We start from the raw sequence: 26751 nt of genomic DNA, 5'->3' as shown, positions 1-26751 counted from the left end.
TTTTTCAGATAAAAAAAAAAATCTTATTTCAATAATAAATCTTATTTTAGCCTCTCACACACTACTGCACCACACTGCAGTACTTTTGTCGAAAAGGTGAGGTAAACGTATAAATTACTTTAGTGCATTGATTTGCATGAATTGCAAATCGCTCTATGAAGTGCTGGCTTCATAAAGGTTTGGACAGATTTAAAACAGACTTCATCCATCAATAATTCCAACAGCATTGATAGTAATTTGACAAAGGAGGATTGTTGCTCCTTTATAGGAGGTTCATTATCTGCACTGTTTTATTGTATTTTTATTTTCTTATCATTTTAACTTTATACTGGCTATTACCGTGACCAGGTCACCTATACTTCTTCATCTCAAAAATGAGTTCTTGGTAAAAGAAATAAAATCAAACTATTATCATAAAACAGTCTTCCTTAATAGCAAGAATATCCCCAGTTTGAGTCCAGATTAGGAGTAGGGCACCTTCTGTGTGGAGTTTGTATGTTCTCCATGTGTGTGTGTGTTCTCTATGCAACCGTTTTCTTCCATTGTCCAAAAGCATGGATTTAAGTCTAAATACTGACTAACATTCCCTGTCGGTGTGGATGAAAGTATGTGTGGTTGTTTGTCGCTCGGTGTTCGCCCTGTGACAGTCGAGAAAGGCAAAGAGTCGGAGTTGTCTGAAGCAGGACAAAAAATGGAGAGGACAGTGAAATAGCTGCAGAAAAACATGGGAGATGAAATCATCAATCAGTATGTTGACATATAGATGATTTGAAGTCCAAAAGGAACGCACATACATTTCATCTTGGGACTTAATGGCTTCTTATTTATCAGTGACCTGGATATTTTTGCTATTTAATACATTGCTTACCAAATCTTATCTCTGCTGCAGTGCCAAGTCTGACAGTGGTGAGGATTTGTAACGCCACATCATGTAATAATGGTGCAATATCTAATAATATAATACATTTTCAACTTATTATCATAAAAACTTGTTATATATTGCAACAGTTAAATGAATAAATGTATTGTAAGTGGCACTTACAATCTGGTTTCATTTCTTCGAGAAATTAGAAATGGCTGGTGGAACTACTGATTGGTTTGTACCTTTATATATCTACCCGCCACAATGGCAGGTGATCGAAAATGTTAAAGCTGATTTAGAGCCCTGTTGGCAGGACATGAGCAAAAGCAAAGAGTGACATATTGCAGTACGAGTCCGGCTGAATCTTTTTTTTCTCATTGTTAACCATCGAATCATGTACACAGATGAAGGGCAACATGTATTACACAAATTCACCAAATTATTACAGTTTCTTAAAAAAAAAAAAGTGGAACACCCAGATTTTGTAATAACTGTTGCAAAATACAGCATTGCTTGAGAAAGAGCATAGAGTTTTCCCTCCAAAATCTTGTGCCAAAAAAACCCCAAACAGATCACAAACATGACAGTAACTGTTCGCAAACTGTTTGTATCCAGTCACTGATGAGCCGTTGATCAGATGCAGCTCACAGTGGATCGATCCTCTCGAAACCAGCTCCTGCTAAACTAACCTGGAGCTATCATGCACTCGTAATGACTAGAGAAACCTGGGTTTAGCAGTCCAAACATCTGCCCTGCTTTTGTATCCCCCAAACGACACGCTGAGACCTCAGCAGCTGCTCATCTTTGACCTGTGTGTGAAGCAGTGAGCATTAGGGATTTCTTTTTTTTTTTTTTAACTGAGGCTACATGGTCAACAAGGCTTTTGTGTGATCGATGTCCCCCTTTGTTGTTGCTTAAGTGCTGTAGTAAGTTATAAATAACAGGTCGATGTGTAATATGATGGTCGAACCTGTCAGGTTATTTATCACCGACAGTGTGCGAAAGAAGAAAAATAAAGCCTGATTTCTCACATGACTGGAGGGAGATGCTCAATTAAGCAATGCTTAACAGTTTTTTTTTTTGGTTTTTTTTTTTTGCTTTTGTGACTTTGACAAAAACGAGAGGTCTCAAATCCTCATTCTCCCACAGTCTCCCAGCTGTGACTCTTTTCATCTCTTATGTCTGTATGCCTGTGAGCACATTTGTGGTCCCATCTGAACTTTCCAGAGGGTGAAAGAGGCTCCCGCTGCGCTCCTGTTTGACAAGTGCCGACCTAAAATAGATTAAATTGTGTCTGCTCTCTTCCTTCCTCCTATGGAATTGTGAATAAATAAATAAGTAAAAACACATGGCAGCATTACTATCTATCTCACTGCAGTTATTAATGTATGAGCTGTTTCTATTATTGTATGATGTGTACCCCTAACTCCACCCTTAAGTCTGGTCTTTTCCTCCCATCCATTGTAATTACTGGCGCAGTGAAAGCCTCCTTGAATCAAATATCCATTCTGAGCTTGTGAAGCCTCTTAAAATACACCATTAATCTCCTGAAGTGGGCTTGGTATTTTATTCCCTTGTCCTTCTACTTGAAAAAATTACAATGACAAATGTGTTGACTGGTGCATGTTCTTGACAAATGAAAATGAACAAAATGCGTTTTGAAAATCCAATCAGATGGTAAAAGTGTGAAATCATATTAGAAATACTCCATCATGCATTAAATAGCAACACATTAAGTGCCAGTGTTCGAGTTATCATCATCATTTCTATTTAGATTTAAAACATGACTGAACGTTCCCTCCTTGTTAAAATCTTCATTCTGTTGAGCACAGAGGTAGTCAAGATAAAGACCCATTGAGTTTGAGACCCTCAGTTTAACTGAATGTTGCTCAGTGTGAACATATCTCTCATAGAAAATCAGTCACGTAGTTTTGATATGCTCCTCTTCCCATCCTTACACACAGCATCGATGGACAAAGCTACGCCTCCAATACAATACCAAAGCAGTTCTATTGCAAGCATCAAAATAATTCCAATTTGATAGAAAAAAATCTCATTGAGCCTTGACCTGCTCGGTCCCTGTGAAAATTAATAATTTAATACTTGTCATTAATAAATTAATAAAGGCAATAAAAATGTTTTTACTAAACAATGACTTGTATGTATCTGAAATGAATGAAGCTGACCACTGTCCCACCCACTTTATCTTTTCCCTCATAAACAAACTGCATAAAACATGGATACAAGAAAAGCAGCCCTTTGTGTTATTATATTATTGGCCCTGCAGCCATGAGTGGGATTATAAGTGGCATAGATCATCGATAAATGGATTTCTGGCTGCAATTACTACATTCTGAAGGGATTTATTTATTACATCACTATCATTATGGCTAAAATGTTATGATGATAATAGATCAAGTTTCCTTGCAACAATATTAGGTCTTCATAGCAGGAAAAAGGCCCAAATTATTACATCATTGGTTGTTACACCTCCCACATGCATGTGGCTTCACTGCCCTGGTTTTATCTATCTTGCACGTTTCTTGCAAATGTATCCATGTTTTACCCTGCGGAAACACAAACTCTGAATAATTGGTGCAAATGAGTCCTAAAAATTGGTTTGCTGGTCCAAGTCATCCAAAAGATGACAAAAGAACCTAAGAAAGAAAAGTCCTCTGTGTCTTTTTACAATTAGAAGAAGATAGAGAAAGCAGTTTTTCTTATCGTTGACCTCACTCCCAGTTTGTTCTTCAACTCCTCAGCAGTCTTTCTTTCCATCGTCTTGTCCTTATCTTCCTCCTGTCCCTTTTCAATTCTCTCTCTCTCTCTCTCTCTCTCTCTCTCTCTCTCTCTCTCTCTCTCTCTCTCTCTCTCTCTTCCTTCTGGGATGTTTGTTCAGCTTGTCAGTGTGCTATTGCTCGAGTGGGACGTCTGTTGCAGAGTGGTCCTTTGCACTGTCCTCTCGCTTGGTTAATCCCCTTTTCAGATGCACAGAGCAGAACCTAAAAAGAATAAGCCAGACATTTTTTTTTTCTATTCTTCCAGGAGTGCACAGCAGTTCTTGTGCTTGGAGCTTCTCCCCCCCCCCCCCCCCGTCTAACCTTTATGTTCTTACATAAATGCTAGACACAGTCAAGTCATTGATTTACCCTTTTTTTTTTCTTTCTATTTGTAGTTACGAGACAGAGGTTTACTTTTTAAACAAGCAAATACCTTCAGAATAGTGTCACAGAAAATTCTTAGCTTCGACCAACTAATTTTAAAACAATAACATTGGGCATGTTCAAGTTTATTTAAAGGTCAGTCATGAAACATTAAAATTCTGGAATTTGGGAATTGAACCAACGAGATTGCTGCCCTTTTAACTGGGATAAAAAGTGGATTGTGTGTGGCGAACATGCTGAAAACACAGCAAGAATATCCACAGCTTGATTTGAGGTTTCTGTGTTGAGTTTGCATGTTCTCCCTGTCTGTGACTGTTTCCCCCCCTTTGCCTCCTGTCACAATCCAAAGCGTACCATATATGGTATATGTCTGGATCTAAGCAAAGGTGCATTCAGGCTGCTCACGATCAATGTAGTGATCTGCTACGATTGTTGGCTTGGAGCTGCATTTGTAATAATAGATCTCACAGATGGGATTAACAATCATTTCCAAACACACTGCCCCACTATACTGGTGAAATAACCTCAAGAATACAAGAAAAGTCCCAGATTATATTGATACTGTACTAACAGTTGTTTTAATTATTATTATTATTATTATTGTTACTCTTGTTTGTTTTCCTTTTTGCTCTTTAAGGATGTCAACTGTTGTATTTAGCACTTTAGACTTTCTGTGTGAACTTTGCATGCTCCTCCTGCACTATAGGTTTTTTTCTGCTTCTCCAGTTTTCTCTGAAGAAGAAATACATGTGTATTAAATGTATTGATGTCTCTCAATTTCTCATAACCATGTCCAAGGATGTAACAGCCGTTCTAATATCAGCCCGCACTACTGTGACTTACAGTATATAGAAGTAGGTATAGAAAATGGATGAATGGACATGAATGCATTCTTTTTGAAAGTATTTTTGTATATTTTCATAGACAATACAAGTGTATTCTATAAAATAAATAAAACAAATATTTTTTTCATGTACAACAATATATAGGAACTAAATAACCTGATCTTGTTGTTTTGGAATAGCAACTGTGACAACACTTTTGGTTTGTTTGTGTTTGTGTTTCCTCAGATGCGTCGCTGACAGTCCCACAGAGGGCAGCCAGGGATGCACTCAGGATTAAGTACCTTGGCAGGACACCTGTTGTGGGGGAGTCTCAGCTCATTATTTGAGGCAGGGTAACTCCCCTTTCTTCTTTTTAAAATGAAATGAACCCAGAATGTTCTTCACTTTTTTTACCCGTTGATGTTGACTCATCACTGCGAAAATGGCTGTGACATTGACCCCCCCCCCCCCCCCCTGCTAATTTAGGGTCACAATGGGCTAAACACCAAACCACATCAGTCAAAGGCTGATAACAATGCATATGCTGGATATGTCACCAGTCCATTTCTGAGAGTCACACTCTCTCACACCTTTAGGGAAACTCAGAATCATCACCCACGAAAACATTACATGACACATCTTTATGAGTTCAGGTTATCCGAAGCGCTGCTGCTGTTACGGCTGTTTTGCAACAGTTATTGCTGCATACGCATTTGTAGTGGAGAGTTGGTAAACACCCACAAGTGGAATGAGTCATCAGACATGGAATGAGATTCACAGGAAAAGAAAAGGAGATCATTGTTGTTATTATATTTTAAATTGAGTTGGACTGTAGAAAACCCATGTTCTTCAAATATAAAAATATATTTTTAATAATTCTTTATTAAAAAGAACAAAACAACAACCACCCCAAGTTCATTTATATTAATATCTTTAGTGAACTCAGGGCAGCATTTAAAAAAAAAAAAGTCTGACATGGGAACCTGGCCTGGGAATATTACAGTAACTTGATTCCAGGGAAAGAGGCCAGAATTCTTTGAGAAATTGCATGAATCACCACATCATGTGGGTGTCCCACTGAGACATGAAACTATGTGCAAGTGCAGAAGTACGTCACCACTATGGGAGACATCTCTCTAATGATGCGTAGTGTACTCCGGACAGCCTTTGGCAAAGGAGCACATGTCACATGCTTTCTATGTCACTTAGATGCAATGATAGCAAATGACCAGGCAGCTTTTTTTGTTTTTAAAAGGAGACGAACTGCAAGTGCAAATCAGAATTATGAGGTCCCAAGTGTCCTCACACACTCGGGCTACCATTTTAAGAATATGTGGAAGACACAACTACATATCTCCCATGCAGTTTTCCTGGGTCGCTGTCACTAATCTCACTGGTGCTCCGTCTCTGTCGGTTCCTGCTGCCTATGTTGTGCTCTTAAAGAGATAAGACACATCTGTTCTCCCCCACAAGCTAGCTGATTAGCATGAGCATCATGACAATTCACCCGTGAGGCGCCCTACCAGCACGAATGTTCATATTGGCATCATTATTAGCATGTTCTCCACTTAGAGCTGTCTCTGCCTGACAGCACCTCTCTCCAGCAGCTGAGATGGACCACCCCCCCAACCACCCGCCCCGTTGAGAACATTCTTCATTCACCACCCTAATTTGCACACAGTGTAATATTCATTGTATAATGTGACGTTCGGTGTCTCGCCTTATTAGTCATTTAACATGCTTCAGTGATGTTTTCTGCTCTGTTTCACCAACAGTTTGTGATGGGCCAGAGTTGAAAGTGATGTGCACAATTAGGCAGCCAATACATCAAATCTGTCTTCATCTCGCTGTTGGGTTTGATCCAGGTCCAATTTGGCAAAAGGTCCCCTCATCGCCATCTCTTACACCTTCTCAGTGGAGACTAGTCCACAACGTAGTGTGAAAGTGTTTACATAGCAATCCTCTTTAGATCAAGACAGACACAAGCCCATAGTGAGATTTGTTCGGGGTAACAAAATAAGAAAGCAATGAAAGCTTCAAAGTTGTTTTAAGACAGCAGCAAATCCAGTTGCTTCCAGGTGGAAGAAGTTCAGGCCAGGCTGGGGATGTCACCGGAACACTGGAGTCGATCCCATTTGTCTATTTGCACTAAAGGTAAACAGCGAACAGGTCACCAGTCCATCACAGAGCAAATACAGACACAAACACTGATGCTCACACCTCCAGATACTTTAAAATCACCAATTAACTATGATTTTGGATTGTGAGTGGGAAAATTGCATCACTTGGCAAAAAAATGCCTGACATAATGTCAGGCATTTTTGCCAGGTGATGCCAGGTGATGGCTTAAAGGAGTCTTCAAACGCTCTTGTTATTTTTCTCTGCGTCCATCAGGGAACCTTTTCCTTTTCCCGTTGTTCCCTCGCTCCTTTCCCAGAGGTGGGGTCGGAGGCCTGTCTTCTCCGCTGCTGCTGCTTGGAGTGATGAATGGCAACACTGCACTGCCATCAGCCCGCAGCACAAACAGTAAACAGAGCGAGGGTCAGGGCGGAGGAAGAGAGGGGAGGGGCGTGATAAGAAAGAAGAATGGAGACAGAGAAAAATGACAAAGAGGAATGAAGGGGCTGGTTGCAAAGGACGCACACGAAAGGTCAGAAGATCTGCAGGGTGATCTCTGGCTGAGGCTGGTGTGTATATTTTTGAAAAAGCCTGTTGCTAAGATCTAATATGTGCTCACATGTGTTTTTTTTTTTCATTTACTATCTGGTTTCCAAATATAGCCTCAAAAGGGAGAATGTGTGCCGAGTGTATTCTGTGTTTCTCCTGTTTATGATTTCCACTGTGGACATCAGTTTTATGAGCTCTGATCCTGACCCTGGATTTCGTTTCGTCTGGATTTGCCAACACGTTCGCTCTCAATTACACTTATCTCGGTGTCGCGTGAGGGATTAAAAATGCATTAGGCTCGAGTGCAATTATGATAGCTCTGCCAGTTGTGAATAATACATATTTAATGGCGAGTAATACAGATTAGTGCAAACTGTTTAATTGCATTTTATTTGACAAGATCGCATCTGAAGTAAGAGGGTGACAGCGAAATCATTATCTTCATTAAAATCTACCTCTGACCAAACTTCCCACTAAATCTACTCTCACTCGGCCAGGTGTGATTGCTGATAAGCAAACAGCATGGATGGGACACCGGTCTAACTTCGGTGACGCTGTCTAGAGGGGGGATTGTTGTGGGATATTTATGGATCACCCTCTGTGTCTTTGTTTTGTTCTTAAGACGTCGGCACTTGATTCTTACATAAGGCTCTGTCTGTCTCTCTTGGTCCACTCTTTCTCTCTGCCTGTCTCAATAAATCATCTCCCCAGGGCCAGTCATTAGCATCATCTGAAGTTGCCACATCCAACATCCCTTTACTGATATGCCACTATGGGAAGACAGTATCACTTTGGGAATCTTGCAAGCCTAACTTGAGGGGAGAGGGAAACACCCAATAACAACAAAGTCAATGAATGAGAGTGGTTGACATTGTGAAGACTCTCGTTCGAAGCAGGTGATAGTTGTGCTGCTCTTCAAATGCTTGCACGCACGCACACACATTCAGCCACACGTGGACACACACACACTGTCTTGTCGCCACCTCGGCCATCACTCCGAATGATGTCAGTCAAATTAATTGCTGTTCTCTTCCTGTGGCACGCTTGAGGAGGTTTTCACAAAGGCAAGGACAGTCCGGTGCCCAGAGAAAGTGGACTTTAAAGGACAACTCTTTATGTGCGTGTCAGAGAGGAAAAAAATAGAGAAAGTGGAGGAATTGATGGTATTCATGCATCGAATAGGCATAAACTTGAGTTGATTCAAAGTTCAGTCGTTTGAGACCACAGAATGTGAACTGTGTGTGGCTTTCTCTTGAATTTAAAATACACATCTGACAAGACAAAGCAGCTATTTTACAGTTTAATCAATCACATGCAGATCACTGTGCCTGTGGGAGACCAGGCACATCTACGCACATAGTAATTCCTTTAATGAACCCACATTGAGTGCCAAAATCAACTTGGATTTTGATTTATCTTGGAAGATGCTGTAGGCTGTGGATGGTGGTGTTTAACTTGGTCTAGCACTATAAAATCCATCGGGTCCTCGTTGCTGCACTACTCTCCTTTCACACTTCAGCTGCCTTGATTTCCCTCTCGCTCCTCATGCCAGCATCAGAATAGACAAGGGCCTCGTGAAAGGTGTGTCCTCAATATATTCAAATTTACTGAACCACTAAACACTAAAATTCATAATCACATCTTTCTCCTTGTTGCACCAACAGAATAAAACAGATAAGCAGGCCACATGCTGAACTGTGAAGTATTTCTTCCAGATTAGGAGAGCAAAGTATTATTAATGAAAACAAAAAGCCAAACAGAAGGGATGAATACATTTGTTCTTTTTTTTTTTTTTTAAATGTCCAGGCTATTCAGTTCTGCAGATTGGGTGTTTCACTTTCCTAAATGATGTTGATTCATCAGCAGGCCGACACAAGCACCAGTTACTCTGCAGTGAAATCTTGGCTGTGAAGCACAGCTGGCCACATCAGGCTTCACCCTGGACTCTGGTGTGAAATTTTGGCTCCAGGAGGTTTGATGCGTGGAGGTCAAAGTGGCACAACCGGTCATGCATACACACCACACAGTGGACTTCATGATGAACATGGGCACGATTATTTGTCAACTGTGCAGTGAGATACGAACACATAGCAGAAGCTGTAATGTTTTCACACATTTGCGAATATAACATTTACTGAGGAGATGGTTCCTTTACGTATGATTACGTGTAAGATTCATTGGCATTTAGTCCTTTACATTATTCTAAATGCTGCCTCTCAGCTGCTGTGGAGGATCATGTGCAACTTGTGTTTGTGGTTATCGCTCTCACTTGGAAACTAAGAGAACCGATTTCGAATTTAGGTCATTTCTTCTCTGCATGGAATTTACATGTTTTCTTGTTTGTGACAGACTGGTGAAATTCAGACCACCCTTGTTAGCTAGAGCTTCCATGATCCAAACATGAATAATGAGAAAATGATGGTGGATTTTGATCCATACCCAATCTCATAAAACAAAGACATTAAACTTTCATTTTATTTCATTGCTCATTAATGAAACAGCTGTAGAGTGGCTGTCTCTCCCTGTGAAAGAGCTGCAGAGCTATTTCCAGCCAGTATACTTAACATCATCCTACCTTTTAATGAATTGTCTGCACGTCAGTAGGTTTTCTCAGCTGTTTTGATGTTTCTTCTTCTTCTCATCTTCACGAACCTGTTTCTTACGAGAACGGCAGTTCTGCATTACTGTTTTAAATGATTCTCCTCGAGAGCTACTCGTGATATGGAACTGAAACTGACCAAAATAACATTTCACTTCGAGCAAACTGAAGTAAGTTAAATACTCATGCTGAGTCTAATCAAAGGATGTACATGTACACTACTCACACATCTCAGTTTAGAGAGACAATTAAAAGAAAAGCAGACGTAACTTTTACAATTAAGTGACAAGCACAAATTTAAATTCTGAATGACATCCTCACTGGCATGAGGCGTGCCATACCGTTTCTTATACTATCAAGGATCAGTAGGTAGTCAAACACGTGTCTGTTCAATTCACTGTATGTTGTTCCATTTCTATTGATCATTTACCTGTTCATTCAATAGTGGTATGCAATGTCATAAACTGTGAAAGCAAAGGCCAAAACTCATGAATGAACAAGACCCCAGACAAACTTTGAGCAATTCACTTTAAATTGAAATCAATTTAAATGTAACAGAATGATGTACAGTTCCATTTGAGCTCTGAAAACAAGTCCAACAAAACCTCTATTTGCGGTATTTATCATTTTCAAGTAAGCTGAGTAATCAGCTCCTGTGTTTGAAACATACAGAACACAAACAGTAACATCACACACTCAACCAAAACAATACTTTGATTGGACAGACTATGCCTTTTTCGAGGTGTTTCATGAGTAAATTTGGTTTCAAGTTGTTATGAGTTTGATGACATAAACATCACAATTCTGCATCTGAATCAACAACACACTTTCAGCTTTGTTCTTTTCCATGTCGCCACAGTGTTACTATTTCCAAAACATCACAGATCACATTTTTCTAAAGCTCGCCTTCCCCAAGTATTTTTATTAAACATGTATGTCCTGAATCAAATCCGGTTTCTCTCTTGCTGTGATATTAAGTCAGTGGTGAATATATTTTGTCTGTACCCACTGCAAATTCTGCATGATTTGGTTTGACACTTAACCACAGGAGTCCTTTCAGAGCCTGAAATTTTAATGGAATACGTAACAGTATTTCTGCGCGCGGTCTTGTAATTTGTTGTAGTGTGCATGCTGGGCACTGCTGAGTTTGAAGGAGCATGTTTTGACACCGTTTGTGTGTCTGAGTGTGTTTGATTGTATTGAAGATAACAGTGTGTGACGGCATTAGGGTGGGATTATCTATCCCATGAGTATCCCACATCCCTGGCACAACAACAGAGAGTCTTAATCTGAATCTAAATCCCCACCACTCTTAGGGGAGCTTTTCCCATTTAAATATAGTGAAGCTGACTGTGACAGTCCATATGAAGGCAGGCATTTCACCAAATGCAAGCACAGGTACAGAGAGGGGTTCACTCCACCTCTTGGCTATACCAAGCGTTACCACAGAGAGCAGCATCCTCATTCACAGTGGGTGAGACCCGCTGCAACAAGAATTCTTGGACTCTTGGGATTAAGGGATGAGTCAGTGTTACGAGAGAGTTGTGAGTCATTTCTTGTTTAGACTGGCCGTCTCCATGTTGTGGCCCCCTGGATGCAGTCTGTGGCAGCCCAGCAGAATTGAGAAGGCCTTGCGGAAATCGGCATTGAAGGCATAGATGATGGGGTTGAGGGAGGAATTAGCCCAGCCGAACCACACAAACACGTCAAACGTAGTGGGGCTGATGCAGGGGAACGCTTCTCCACCGCTTGACTGCTCGCAGAAGGGCACCATGCAGTTGAGGATGAAAAATGGGAGCCAACAGCACACAAACACCCCCATTATTACCGATAGCGTCTTCAGCACCTTTGTCTCGCGCTTGAAAGTCATTTTGAAGGAACTCTCAGACTCAGCGATGCTCGAGCCTCCACCCATGCTGTCATGTCTGTTTTTGGCACTTTCGGCCGCCCGCTCCAAGGCAGAAATCCTCCTGATTTGTCTGTGGGCGATGCGGTAAATTTGAGTGTAAGTCGCCACCATGATGGCCACAGGGATGTAAAAGCTTATGAGAGAGGTGGAAATGGCGTAGGTCCTATTCAGGCTGGAGTCACAGTTCTCTGGGCCGTGGTGAGATGTAGCATTTGATTCCACAGAGACAGGGGATCCAATGAGAGGCGTGTAAGGTTTAGCTTGGGCCTTATGCCAGTTGAGCTGCACTGGGATGAAAGAAATAAGGACAGACAGTGTCCAGGCCACACTGATCATCACGTAAGCCACTCTGGGTGTCATTTTCCTCTCGTAGCGAAATGGACTAGAGATGGCCCAGTAGCGGTCTAGGCTTATCACACAAAGGTTCAAAATGGATGCAGTGGAGCACATAATATCAAAAGCCACCCATGTGTCACAGAAAGAACCAAACGGCCAAAACCCTGCAATTTCTGTCACTGCCTTCCAGGGCATCACCAGTATGGCCACCAACAAGTCAGACACGGCCAACGAGATCACAAAAAAGTTTGTGACTTTAGAGCGCAGGTGTCGAAACTTGGTGACAGCCGCACAAACTAGTGTATTCCCCAGCAAGGTAGTGAGGATGAGCAGGGAGAGGAAGCAGCCAGTCAGGACGCGACTCGACGGCACATCATCCAGAAACCCGCTGTCGATGACCGTTGTGAAGTTCATGAGATCCATCCCTGGACATGCGTGTATTCGGGAGCACGCATTTATGTCACGCAGAGGAGTGGTGTTACATTTTATCTGCCGGATTAGAAGAGAGGATGCTCCCGGTCTCTGCCCTTGTGAAAAATCTCCATCGTTGCACCGTCTGATAGATGAGGAAAGATGAGATGTTTGAGGGGAAGGCGGTGTGGGTCAGACATCTGCCCACTGGCTTTGTAAATTGAATTTGACATCATCTGAGCCGCCGAGATGAAGAGGTAGTGGTAACTTAATTCCTCAGTGGAATGCGGGATTCTCTTGTGAGTGCCCCAAACCACTGTCATCACAAGAATCATCTGTCTGTTCACTGAGCCCGTCAGCAGCCCTGTGGATTACACAGACGAATTAGTAAAACACATGGAATAGTGTATTTCTTCATTCATGTCACAAACATGCAACATTTTTTCAAATAAATCGTTCCTGTAAATGTATTGTTGATGTAAAAATTAAGATAAATAAAACCAATTAGATCTAATATGGTGAGCTCAAAATAATCAAAGACTCAAATTCAACATGGAGATTGTAATCAATGTGTGTGACTCTCAACCTATACAGCTCTGATCAGGAGTGACATTTTGCACGCACGCACGCACTCTGAAGTCAGTGTTCCTATTTGCACGTTTCTCATCATTTTTACTTCTTACCCACAGACGTGCGGCCATCTGGAGCTTCATCCAACGCTTAAAATCAGCCATCGCTTCCATGCGAACTTCACTGCGTAAAGTCTTTCCAAAAGGGCAAGCGGTCTGCAATCCATCCAAAGAGCACAACACACAAGACGGTATGGCTATGTCCTTGGCGCACACCACAATGCCCTGAATGAATAATAAGTCTCCACGCGGTTCAGGTGACACTCCAGAGCCATCCGCGCTCTCGCCGCTGCGTCGTCCTGCAGCCACAGCGCGCGTCTGCGGCCAAGACCCCCAAAGACCAGCAGCTCCACAGCAGCGCTCTGACGCTGTCCCATTCAAGCGCGTGAAGCCGGGAATGAATGCGTCTGACTGTGAACCCTATGGCGACCTTGTGCGTGTCTGTACTGACTGAGCCAGGAGTTTCACGCCTGCAGGTGCGCTCCTTTTACGCACTGAGCGAAAGTTAAAGACGACATCTTTTTATCGGTCAAACTTCACTCATCCGACTTAACTTGACTGGTTATTGATGTAGTTGTGGTGAAATAAAGTTACATGTTATAAAATCAAACACTAAGGTGCAGTGGGCCGCTGAGGCCACCCAGTGGGAAAGGAGAATAACTACATATGTGCAGGAGGCGCTCACACGAATGGGACTGATGCTTTAATTTGAAAGACAGGTTCGTGCATACAAAAAAAAAAAAGAACCGAAACTTGTCTTTACTTACTCATGCCACCCGCGGCCATCGCTATTATTATCTCCACTGAAAGACTGCTTGGACAAATCCGTGCAGTCAGACTTGGTCCCCCTCTGTTGTTGTTTTCTCTGCTCAAGCTGGTATCTCTCATGCAGCACTCATGCATCATGGGATGCAAGAACAATCGTGACATGCCAGCTGTCACCTCACAGCGATGTAAGTGTTTGTGACAGGAAGAAAACAAACAGCTTCTACTATTTTTTTCTCTCCTTCCCAAACAACTCGTGTTTAAAAAAATGGTTCAGCAGCCATAAGATATGCTTATTATATTCTTTCACACACTTTTATCACAACCAACCAACCAACCAACCAACCAACTAACCAATCAATCAATCAATCAACCAATCAATAAATCAATAAATCAATAAATCAATCAATCAATCAATCAATCCTGTGATGAAAATACATCAATTTACACACTGGACTACTATCAAAAAGCAGCATTTTTCACGAGTGCATCCATCAACTGCCGCTCATTCCACAAATGCAAGTTTCTTGCTTATCATCCTGCATAGCTACCACCTTGTCTAACCTGTCGCCGAAGGCTGCTGAAGTCATCCCAGTTCACCACACAGTGAGAGGCAAGGTGCACACTGGACAGGTTACCAGTCCAGAACGGGGCTTATACACATTCAGACGATCACACACATCCACATTCATGAGAGACACTGATTTATCTGATGTATGGAGAAACCCATTGAAAACGTATGCAACCAAAGTGATAACGGGCAATACAGCATCCCCACATGGTTAAAATTGAAGCAGGGACAGTGTCAAATGAGACGAGAATAAAAGCTGTTATATTGCCCCAAAGGAAAGACATACCAAAAAGAAAAAGACAAAAATCTTGCGCTGACTGTGGTCGTTTAATCTTAATAAACAGGTCTGTTCAAACTGATATGTGTATTGAGTTTACAGAAAGGCTCCCAGGCCTGGAATTGAACCAGAGGTAGTCTTTGTGTGAGTGCTGACATGTACATCTCTGTTAGTTCAGAATGAAATGAGATTTGAGGTCCAGAGACGCTGTGAGCTTAATTTACCGCATGCTGCTTTTCTTACAATTTGCATTGTTTATTTGTATTTCTTTGGCATTTCAGTTATTCTGTTTATCACATTCCCCAGATTGAAAACTGTCACCAAGTCCTACAAATGTGTGTCCTTTTCTCCCTGTCTCACAGTGATGCGTGTTGTAGCTGTCAATCCATATGTTCTTCACTCTTTAATCATTTCCTGCAGGCGACAATAAGTTCACCCCTTCGGTCACTAATGATTTTTTTTTTTCTTTCTGTGACTCAGACTCGACTGTGTGTGCTGACTCTCCGTCAGGACATTAAAGAAACAAACACCACTCAGGGTTGTAAGAGTGGAAAGGTCAGATGATAGTTTGATGAGGCGAGAAGCATCATCGGCCGAAATATCCACCTGCCTCTGCTGCTGCTGCGGGTTTTTTGTCTTCAAAGGGGCAGATGCTGCTCTTGTGACTTATACGGCTTTCATGTGGCATGTTACTCTTCCTCATCTCACTGTTGTTAGGATTTCTCACCAATGACAATTGTCGAAATTTTTAGATTGTATTTTCCAGGTAACAAGTCACGTGCGATGTGCACCTCAGACACTGTGCTGTGCCTGAAAAGATGTGTGAGCGGATAAAGAACACGAAATAAATCAGCAGTTTTCGTTTTCACTGTCTCTGATCAGATCTCTTGTGTGGCGGTAAAAATCCGTGGCAGAGCCCCTGATTGTGCTTGGTCTGATGTGGTGTGACAGGTACCAAGACACACGCAAAATGCACAAATGCAATGACTAAGACAGCTGCAGGCAGGAAAACGGGTTGTTTGAAGAACCACTAACCCTAGTTGGCTTGTGCATGTTTGTATGAGCACACAGCACTGCATATTCACAATCCATGCAGGTCTATTTGTGTGCCTTGTGCACTGGAATGCAAACATGTCAACTCCCACTGCTCTCCAGATTGCTTAAAAAAACAAAAAAGACTGATCACCTGTGTGTGTGTGTGTGTGTGTGTGTGTGTGTGTGTGTGTGTGTGTGTGTGTGTGTGTGTGTGTGTGTGTGTGTGTGTGTGTGTGTGTGTGTGTGTGTGCTTGTGCGTGTGCGTGTGTGTGTGTGTGTGTGTGTGTGTGTGTGTGTGTGTGTGTGTGTGTGTGTGTGTGTGTGTTTTCAGAATCTCTTCTGGCTGTTGTTCTTCTTGACTGAGTCTGTTGTTAATGAACAACACTGAAGTTAAAGGTGTCCTGCTTGAATCTCTGTACTGCTTTGGCACTATTGTGCTGTTGAATATGATTCATGTGCGGCACAACTATCAGAGATCATCTCAGGTACGTCTCTGGGGGTAGAAAGTCAAAACCTCATCTTATATAACACTGGCTTTGATCGAGCTTTAACATGCAACATTGCACATTAATTCATAATAAAGTGGTTGCATGAGGTGTAACCACAGGCCAAAACAGGCTCCAGTCCAGCCAAGGTATTACATTAAAAAATACACACAAAAAACAACAACAAAATAAATAGCAAAGAAAACAATAACTGCATTTTCTCCGTTAATGTAATTACTATTCTTAGAATGTGCATCTTTCTATCAATTTTACACTTTATTGGTCATACATTCACATCTTCAAGCAACCTGGTGGATCTTCAAGCAACCTGGCGTTGCCAGTAAACTTCAAAAGCACACTTTTCCAACTGTAAGAGGAAACAAGGGTACACATAAAAGAAAAAAAAAAGCATGTATAGGGAAAACATGGAAACTCCTCTGAGTCTTGACTTCAATGAAGGAGCTTGTCACTAACAGGTAAAATGCTGAGAGGATTTATTTGTCAAATAGATTTTAGGTTGATTGAAACATTTTTTGGGAAAAAAAAAATGTATGAAAGTTCCGAGAATATTCACATTCTCTGCTCAAATAGAACAAACGTGAATATATTTGAATTGTTTTTTGCACATTTTGGATAATCACATTAAAAAAAAATAATCCTCCAAAATAATAAGAGAAATCAAATAATGAAAGTAGTCAATTTATTTGAGGAGAGCAGCAAAGTACATACAAATCCTATGTTTTTTTTCACATTGTGAATGTTACGTGTAATCAATTGGGACTAAAAAAGCCACCAATAAGAAAAAATAAATAAAATGCTTAAATATAAATAAATAATTTAAATAAATACATTCTGACCTGAGTATGCTCAAAAATGCATACTCATTTCATCAATGATAAAACTTTGCCTTGACATTACTGCTCATCAGTTCTTCAGTGAGAGCTGAAGAAGAAAGCAGACGGGCTTTGCTCTTCATCCTCTGCTGTTTAGTCTTTTGAGGAATTTCGTGTACTTCTGAAACACTGTTTGGTTGCGTTGTTTGTCTCTCATCGGGCAGTTGGGGTTACTCTGGAAGAGAAACATTGAGCGTGTGAGAATATGTGTGAGCAATCGAGCCGTCCTGACGGAGGCCTCTCGTAACTGTTTGTCTGATACACTTGGCAGAGGTTCATTGACATGAACTTACCTCGGCGTGTTGTCCGAGAGCCCCCAGGTTTCCTTGAAGTTTCTTGACAGTGTTCTCCACGTCTTTGTGCACAGTCACAGAGTTGAGCAGATGCCTCAAGTTCCTCCTGAAAACACCAATGCAGGAGGCCTGCGACGGATAAAGGACAGGATCCGTTCAGCTCTCATGTGAGGTGAATTACACACTTCATCCTGAATTACTACAACCACTATTAAATCAAAGGTTATACAGGCAATGGGAGGAAAAGGCTCCTTTAGACAGCATTCGAACCACAAAGGTGACATTCATAATGACAAATAAACATAATGCAAAAACATACAGATCGGTTTTTCCCATTAAATTCAAAGCCTTGATTTTAATCAATCTTTGTGATTAAAAAGCCCTCAAACTAAATTTGCTGGGTAAGGACAACCTTTCTGTGCCCCTCACAATGATGAGAGATGCCCATCCTTTGCCAGGGAATGCGTAAAGGTGTAATACTTACAGCATTCTCGGTCATTTCGGTTGTTGGGGCGGTCACATTTTCTGGCTAGAGGGAGAAAGAAAGAAAGAAATCAGCGTCAATGACAAGCTACTGGACAATCCTCAGTGGAAGTTGACTTGTGTTTTAGAGAACATCCAAACAGGTGGCTGCAAGTGTTTGCGCCAAGCAAAGTGCGACCATTCAGGCCCGTTATACTCACAGATGTGAAAATGACTTTGTTGACCCTGCGGAACTTGGTGAGCTCATTCAGATTGCCGATCATCTCACTGTACAAGTCGAGACCCAAGGTGGCACTGTGGCAGAGATGCAACAGGACAAGAGCAAACACGCACTTCATCATACCGCAGCGTCCTCTTCCTCTTTCTCAGCAGCGGCTTTTTGTTGTCTTATGAGTGAGCTCTGATGTGATCAATGTCTGCTGTCTTTTTATACTCTGAGGTTAGCTATGAAAAGGAAGTTGTACAGTTACGTCATAGAAATGCAAATTGTCACCTTTTTTTTTTTGGAGGGGCATCGTGTAATGATAACATCACATATTTGAACTTTGTATCCTACATTTCAAAAAGGAGTGTGTGTGTGTGTGTGTGTGTGTGTGTGTGTGTGTGTGTGTGTGTGTGTGTGTGTGTGTGTGTGTGTGTGTGTGTGTGTGTGTGTGTGTGTGTGTGTGTGTGTGTGTGGAGGGGGGGGGGGGGCGCTACAAATGCACCGAATGCCTCCTCAAAATGTTTATCTTTGATACCATCTACAGTGCTGTAATGAAGGTGAAGAATCTTGTTTCACAGCATTCGGTGAAAGGCTTCGATGAGATGATAAGGCTGTATTTACACCTTTTTTTTTTCTTTTTTTTTTTTTACTTTGAATCATTGTCTGCACACATCATGGCTACATTTTTGGTGTCAGTCTAACGGTGCTCAGTACTCTTTATTGCACGTGGTCCTGAACTGATAGTTTCACCATGGAAGTTCTGTGAAACCTGTTATCTGCTTTTTTTCTTCTGCTTTTTACTGATTTCTACAAATGTCAATTAATTCACATTTCTGTGATGTGTTTTGTTTTGGGGTTTTTTTGTTGCAAGGAGAAATTGTGGTCAAGTTATTTCTCTGCTGACATCACCATAAGAAATAACAAATAAGCTCTCATTGACTGCTGAATTCCACATTTCTTTACCCATTTCACAATTATGTGAATACAAATGGCGTAGTCTATATTGTGGTAGCACAGAAGCTCATTTATAAACTGAATGGACATATAATGCCCAACAGTCCAAACATCTTTGAAGAACAGTTAAACATCATCCACAAGAGGAAGCTGATATAGAATGTTGTGAGTAAAGGGAAGTACTTTCTTGAAAAGTAACCCTGCTGCTTCTTTTAGTTTGTCACACAGGATAGTTCTAATCTGAGCTATTTTCTGAAAACTTAGTTTTTGGTGATGTGTCATAGTTTCTGTTTTAGTTTCCCGTTCCCATCATGTCAGTCAGGTCAAATATGCCATGCAAAGAATGGCCACGGTAATTTGCTATTCCAACAGAAACTAAGATGGTCATGCCTCTGGGGGAAACTCCCCTGAATGTGACTTTCAAGTTGGAGTTGTTGCATGATTTAAAAGTAACTTGAAGTAAAAACCTTCTAAGTTTTTTTGAGGGTTTTTTTGCATTTCCATTGGCTTGGATGCTTCTACCCATGTGTGTGCGCGTAGATTTTCTCTGAGTACTACTAATGATATGAAAATCTACTGTCCAACAACATTATAGATAACACGATTGTCTGTCTTGTGCTTGTCCTTTAGTGGAGTGGGGTCCTTTCAGGGCTCTAGCCCCTAAAAACCCTGACTTGTTTCCCATTTAAGGATAAGGTGATTTTGTTTGTTTCTCCAGTGGTCAACATGTTACTAACATTAGATCTGACAGGTTTTTTTTAGAAGAAGCATACAGAAAAGAAAAGAAAAAAAAATCACTGATGATGTTAGGAGGACAGAGATAAACTCAGTGCATTGTAGTACCTTATCTGCAGACCTCGGATGAGTTCAGTGCCCCATTACATCACAGTGTGATCAAAGTGGTTCAGTATTGAGGGAAACTCCCGGATTTGTCAAATGCTGATTGTGAATATTTAAACCGTGGGCGAATCTTTATTCTAAAAATAGGGGCTGAAAATTGACCAACTGATCTCACTTGCTTGTTCAGTAAGTTGTGATGATGCAATATCCTGTAAAGACACAACACACACACACACACACACACACACACACACACACACACACACACACACACACACACACACACACACACACACACACACACACACACACCTCCAGGAGCTTTAAGGATGATTTTTAATTTTTTCATACAATAAACTTAACGTCTCTCTGGATTATTGGTGGAGGTAGCCATCTTCTAATCCCTATCATGCGTGGATTGAACTCCCACCTTACCTTGTCCATAGTGTGTGTTTGAGTTCGTAGAATCTCAAGCAGCAATTAGAATCAAGTAAAGCATGTATTCCCTGGTTTTTGACAAAGTCACTCTGGTTCGATTGTTTTTCATACTGGAGTTCACATAATCAACCCTGGAAAGGCCACCAGTCTATCACAGGCAAACATAGACTGTCACACACTCACATTCACTCTCAGAGGCAATACAGGAATAGCAACATAAAGTGACCTGTTTACATGTTATCGAACTGTGTGAGGAAAAGAGAATAACGGCTGAAGAGCCGCATATGCACTTTGAAAGTATACAAATGGAGAAAGATTCCAAAGCCCAGAATCAAACTGGGGATATTCTCACTGTGAGACTAAAATGCTGAAAATGACACTACCATTTGAACAAAGACTTCACACTATCTCCTATTTGAGCCTCAATATATGAAAGTGGATAAATACAGGTAGTTTTCAAAAGAGTGGTGAAAGAGTGATTCAATTTACACTTTACTTGATAAAAAAAAACCCCACGATTGGCACAACGGCTACTTTTTGTCATGCTTTTCTGCTCTCTTCCTAATTAATCCAGTGTTTTTGGTAGTTTCACAATCTATGATCTCTACCTAGCTCTGATGACACTGAAATTATATTTTATTGCAATGCTGGTAAGAACTAGGTTAAAAGACTAAATATAACTGAAAGAGGAGCAGTCAGAGATTTCTGACGTCCGCCAAAGGCTGACCTGGACTCAGACAAATATACACCTATGATTTTATTACGTAATAACCTGTATTCCTTCAAGCTGATACAAGCATGTTGTTGTCAGGTCTCCTTCCGCCTCTGTCCCGGTCTAGCTCACTTTTTCCAGTCAGTTCAGTTTGTCAATTTGTTTCATCTTTGTCCCATTTCCCAGTCTTATCCGTGTGCTGTCTGTCTTTTTGTTTTTGTTTGTTTGTTTGTTTTTTCGGACTCTGCTTTGTTTCCCTTGGACAATTATTACAATAAACATTTTTTTTATTTTTTTTTTATTGAACTCTGTGAGTCTGTGTTTGGGTCCACCCGCAATCCGCCAACACAACATCACTTGAAGGAACTAACAAATCATGAAATGAGTCAAGATGTTGAAAAGACAGATTTATATTTGTGTTGGGTTTCACTCTATATCACAACAATTCTTTGTTTTTGACAAATATAGTCTGCATGAAACCAATTTTTTTGTTCCATGGCTGCGAATGGGAGCATGACTGTGCTATTTTATTTTTATTATTGTTAATAAGCAATCTTCAAATGTTTTGAATTTCCAAACACTTCTTCCAGTGAAGCCAAAGATAAACAGCTATTTCAGGAGGTCCCGTTTTAATAGTTGCAAAAGATTGCAAAGACTGTATAGGTGGATATGTCTTTAATAGAGTTTCATTTAATATGTCAACATAGCTTAGATCAGCTGACTTAAACTATTTATTGGCGATTACAATGTCACACAAAGCCCAGTATCAATATGCAAACCATCTATTCTATTAAGGCTGATTATTTCTCCCATTACCCTGAGGTAATTAAAACCAGTTTGATCAAATAAGTGAGTGCAGAAAGGTCTGTTTCAGACTTTACATGACTCACACTCATATTGCACTTGCAGATGTCATCATGGAAGTTGGTGGAGCACCTTTGTCTTCACACGATCAGTGTGATCAACGAGGAATCAAATGAGTGTGAAGGTGTTACTGCAAGGAAAGACTGCGGGGAACATCTGGTCCATTCTCTTCAATGGAAGGTGGAACTCTGTCAGCACAAAGGGAAAATGACATTGACATGCAGGTTCCACAACCAGTTCCGATCTGAAATACGTGCATGTGCTCTTTGGTTGAGGCAGGTTAAACTGAGTAGAACATCTTGACGTCTGTGGTTGCTTGAAAATGTTAAAATTCCAGTTTTAATGTTGAGGGTTCACATGGTCAAGATCCCCAGTGCATCTCTGACCTGCTGAAACATCTTCTTGACTGGGCCGACTGCGGTCATGAGTTGCTGTTAGTCCAGTGCTTCTCAAATGGTGGGGCGAGCCCCCCTGGGGGGGTGTGGTGGGGTGTCAGGGGGGGCGTGAGGCAGGCGTGACTTTCAGTATTAGTGTCTTTATTCATGCTTGCACGATAAAAAAAAGGGCCTCCAGCTCATTTTATTAATTTATTTTGATAATCAGGCGATTGTATGCAGAATGCTGGTGCCAGCAACTCATACAGTGGTTTATACAGATCAATAAATAAATATTATCAGGTTCTCAATGGTAGTACAATTCGGGGGGGGGGGCTGAAAAAAATGTTGTCCTCTAGGGGGGGCATGACAGAAAATAATTGAGAACCACTGTGTTAGTCCAACACATTTGATCTAAAGCTCGTAGGGATTGAAGGTCTCAGGCACCAAGACTGTGGAAATCCCTCCAGCTTTCTCTACGCAGCACAGACTACTGTACCTTTAATTAACTTTGGGTTCCACTGTGTCTCAGTCTGTGGTGTTTTGTGATTTGTATCTCACACCACACATTTTGTGTCACTTCCTGCCTTGATGTTTTCGTATAATTTGTGTTGGAGTCTCTTTTGGCCTGATTCAATGCATTTTTATTTAACCTCAAAAGATCTGTAGCCAATAAAAGTTTATTTTCAGGCGATTACATGAAGGTGGAGATGAGGAGTTCAGTTTAACATGACCACGATACAAAAACTGTAGCGCTTGCATGGACAGCAGAGAAATAAGAGCCTGTGTTTAGTAAATAATGACTTCTTCTGCACTTTCATTGCTTCTTACAGGTTATCCCTGCTGTCTAGAGCCTAAACTATAATATTTAATGAAGATTTTACCATTTATTTTCAAATGTTTTACATTTCTTCGCATATTAAATGCATAGTCTTTGTCCATTCCTTCCATTTTCTGTCATATATGCTTTATTGTCTTGTTATATTGAAATAATCGCTGTCAAGCACATTAAAATGCTTTGTTTATGAAATGTGCAGTACGGACAAAGTTCCTCTCCTCAACCATGAAACTGGGGTCATGCTGCTGAGGCGTGTTTGATGTAAACATGGTTTCACTCTGGTTATTTTCACACCTGTAACATCCCCATCACGAGCTATTCACAGGTCAAGAACTTGTCATCTGTGTGTGGTGGAGATTGCAGGGAAAACCTTCCTCGTCTCAAAACCATAACCTCCACGCCTACTATACTGACTCATGGAAATAGAAATGTTCATCAATGTGTGTGTGTGTGCGCGCGCATGCATGCGAGCGTATGTGTGATGTCGTTCTAGAAAATGTGATGTGGGCGAACCTGAGAATGCTGTGACAAGAAACAAGAATAATGTTGGCAACTCATCAGAGATCGTGTGCTGATAAACAGTGAATCTTACATTTCCGCCGAGACGACAGTTCACCTTGAACTCGCCACCTTAAAAAAATACCCTTGTCGCAGTCAAAATGTTGAAAATGGTCCTTTGTGTGATGGACCATATGTGCAAGACTGTTGCGGCTCAATGAATCAATGACTCAATCACTTTGATGTCATTGTCATATAAATACAGCAAAATCCCATTGAAGCAACACAACCCAACATAGTATGTAGTAGTCATTTTCAATAGTGCATTTGTGTTAAATGGCATAAACACCCTAAATACTCATTAGCACAATAGAGTCCAGTACAGGCTCAAAGTGTAAACCCTCTTTTTTTATTAGCATCAAATGGCATAGAAGGAAAAAACAACAACAACAACAACAACAAAAAACAGACAACACAAATAGAGAACATGTGGTCAGATTATGAAGTGAATGTAAGTTTTTCAGCAACGCAAAGTCCAGTTCACAAGTAATGTATTGGTGACAATCCTTTTAATACCATTTAAGACATTTTATGTACAGACAAAGTGACATCATTGTTTTTATCAGTTGACAGAAAGTCCAATGTGTGAAGACTTTGTGTTGTTGGACCGAGGAGGTGAAGATTAATCCATTACAGAACACATGATGTCGGGATCCCTCATTATTGGCGACTGGTGGTCAGGAGACTCAGTTACACTGAGGAGCCGCTGTTTATGACCAATAGAGGTGAGGAGCCATCTCTATCCTATCTATCTATCTATCTATCTATCTATCTATCTATCTATCTATCTATCTATCTATCTATCTATCTATCTATACAGAGTCCATCAATGTCTTTGTCACAGCTCTGGAGGAGATATCTTGGTTAATTAAACAAACGGTGGTCACTCACATCCAGTCACTTAAAGTCCACTGTCCTTTATTTCATTCATGAAAATATTGTCAGTCAATGTTGTGCTATCCTTCTTTGCTATTCTACTTGTTTTTACAATTAATAGATGGAAATTCAAGAAAACCATCGGGCAAAGAAGTAATCAATAAAATCGAGAATTGTATATGTTCAGTAGAACAAACGTGGCAATTAAGCTGTTATCAAAACCTTTAACTGTATTAAAGAAGACTTTCGTCAGTCCTGATCAGTTTCATCTTTTGGACACTAGAGGGCAGCAAAAGAAACATCAAAACAAGCAAGTCCCCCCACCCCCTACTTTTTATTATCGGTTGGACTCGCAATACTTTCAAAGCAAAATGTCTCATATTTATGTTTAGTGTTTGAATTAATTTGACTTTGCCTTCATTTGGCGAGTCAATGCCAGCTGAAACCCAACAGGCAGGCAACGGTGACGGCAGTTCTGTCATTTCCTTCCCTCGGTCATACAAACACGGAGTCTCACAGTTCATTAACCTTGAGTCACTGACGTCAGTTTGACCATTGCAATCGTTGGATTCCTTGGTTGCACGGCAGGAGAGCTGAAACGTTGATTTACCAATACGTTGATATTTGGAAGGAAATCAGACAGAGTTAAAACAACTTAGAATCAGTTCCGAAGTGCAGAGCTCCAGTTGAATAAATGCAACGTGAACTAAAGCAAATATATACTCTATATAGTAGTGTTGATTTAGTTCAACTTTATTTTGAAGGTTAAGGTGCAAGAATGAATTTCTGAAGTATAAATAATGCAGGCCCCTGGAAGACAAGGTAAATTAAGATTGTTTTTTGTAAAGACATTTTAAAAAGAGTGCTTTGTGCTGCATATATCTTGAATCTCATTGTTCTTCACTCATCGTGAACAATATTCATGTCATTGAAAAGAAATCACATAAATGTGCCAGCCTGAACAGGACTGTTAATTCTCTTTACTCTCCCCAACTGTTCTGAGAATCATTCAGTCGCTCACTTCACAAATGAGACAGTTTAGAAAGAAATAATAATAATAATTGCAACCTCAATGGGTTCCTTTGATTCGCATCAAGGTCCACGGAAAACGCTTTTAGCCGTTTTCCTTCAACGCTTTCAGTGTGACGGTCAAACCTCCGGCATCACAGAGGAGAAACTCCTCCACCAGAGCGTCATCGTGTGGCCGCGGGGTAGCAGCAGCGGTGGCGCCCGGCTCTGCCTCTTCTTCAGCTTCCTCTATTTTCTCATCTTCCTCAAAATCATCTGGATACTCCACTGGCTCTGAAATGTTGGCAGCGTCTGGAAACACTGCAACAAGAAAAATAAATAAATAAAAGATGAAACCAGAATCAGATGTTGTCATCCCACTATAGATATGGCAAGAAAAGAACAGTAAACAAAGGATTATTTTCCCCGCAACTCTAATCAATGCTTCATAAAGCTTCCACGTGCATCTTTTCACTCTTTCGGAGTGACCACTCTCACTCCTGATGGCACTGTCTGCAGTTCGACCTCGATATTACCTAAAGACTCAGCAGAGTTGCTCCTGGTTGATGACCCTGAGTGTTCACTGTGAAGAGACGACCTTCCGTCGTCATCAAAGTCCTCGGGGTAGTGCCAGTGGCTCAGTTCTTCAGTATTGACAGCAGCCTCAGACTCTGTACTTTTCGTCCGAGCCTCCAACTGACAGTCGACATCTGGCGCCAGGGTTTTGTCAATGTCTGTGTTCTTTTCTTCCATATCAGAATCAGTCACAGGGGTAGAATCCATTTCTTTCAGGATGACCTGGAGATGGACTTGTACACAGGAGCAGCTGAGTAAACAGGAAGCGCTTGGTCTCTTTTCTGGATGCAGGCTGAGCATCCTGT

General features: G+C 41.0%; 1 protein-coding gene across 1 annotated transcript; it reads right to left on the bottom strand.

The window, feature by feature from the left end:
* Positions 1-11665: 11665 nt before the first annotated feature.
* drd1a (dopamine receptor D1a) lies at positions 11666-12784 on the bottom strand (the record flags this gene model as incomplete). The annotated part of the gene is made up of 1 exon (XM_080501896.1): positions 11666-12784. One exon carries the CDS (start codon positions 12782-12784, stop codon positions 11666-11668), a length of 1119 nt encoding a protein of 372 aa, XP_080358022.1.
* Positions 12785-26751: the final 13967 nt, after the last annotated feature.

This window comes from Blennius ocellaris (assembly GCF_963422515.1).
Source record: "Blennius ocellaris genome assembly, chromosome: 9".
Lineage (NCBI taxonomy): Eukaryota > Metazoa > Chordata > Actinopteri > Blenniiformes > Blenniidae > Blennius > Blennius ocellaris.
This window is presented reverse-complemented; position numbering and strand designations above follow the sequence as displayed.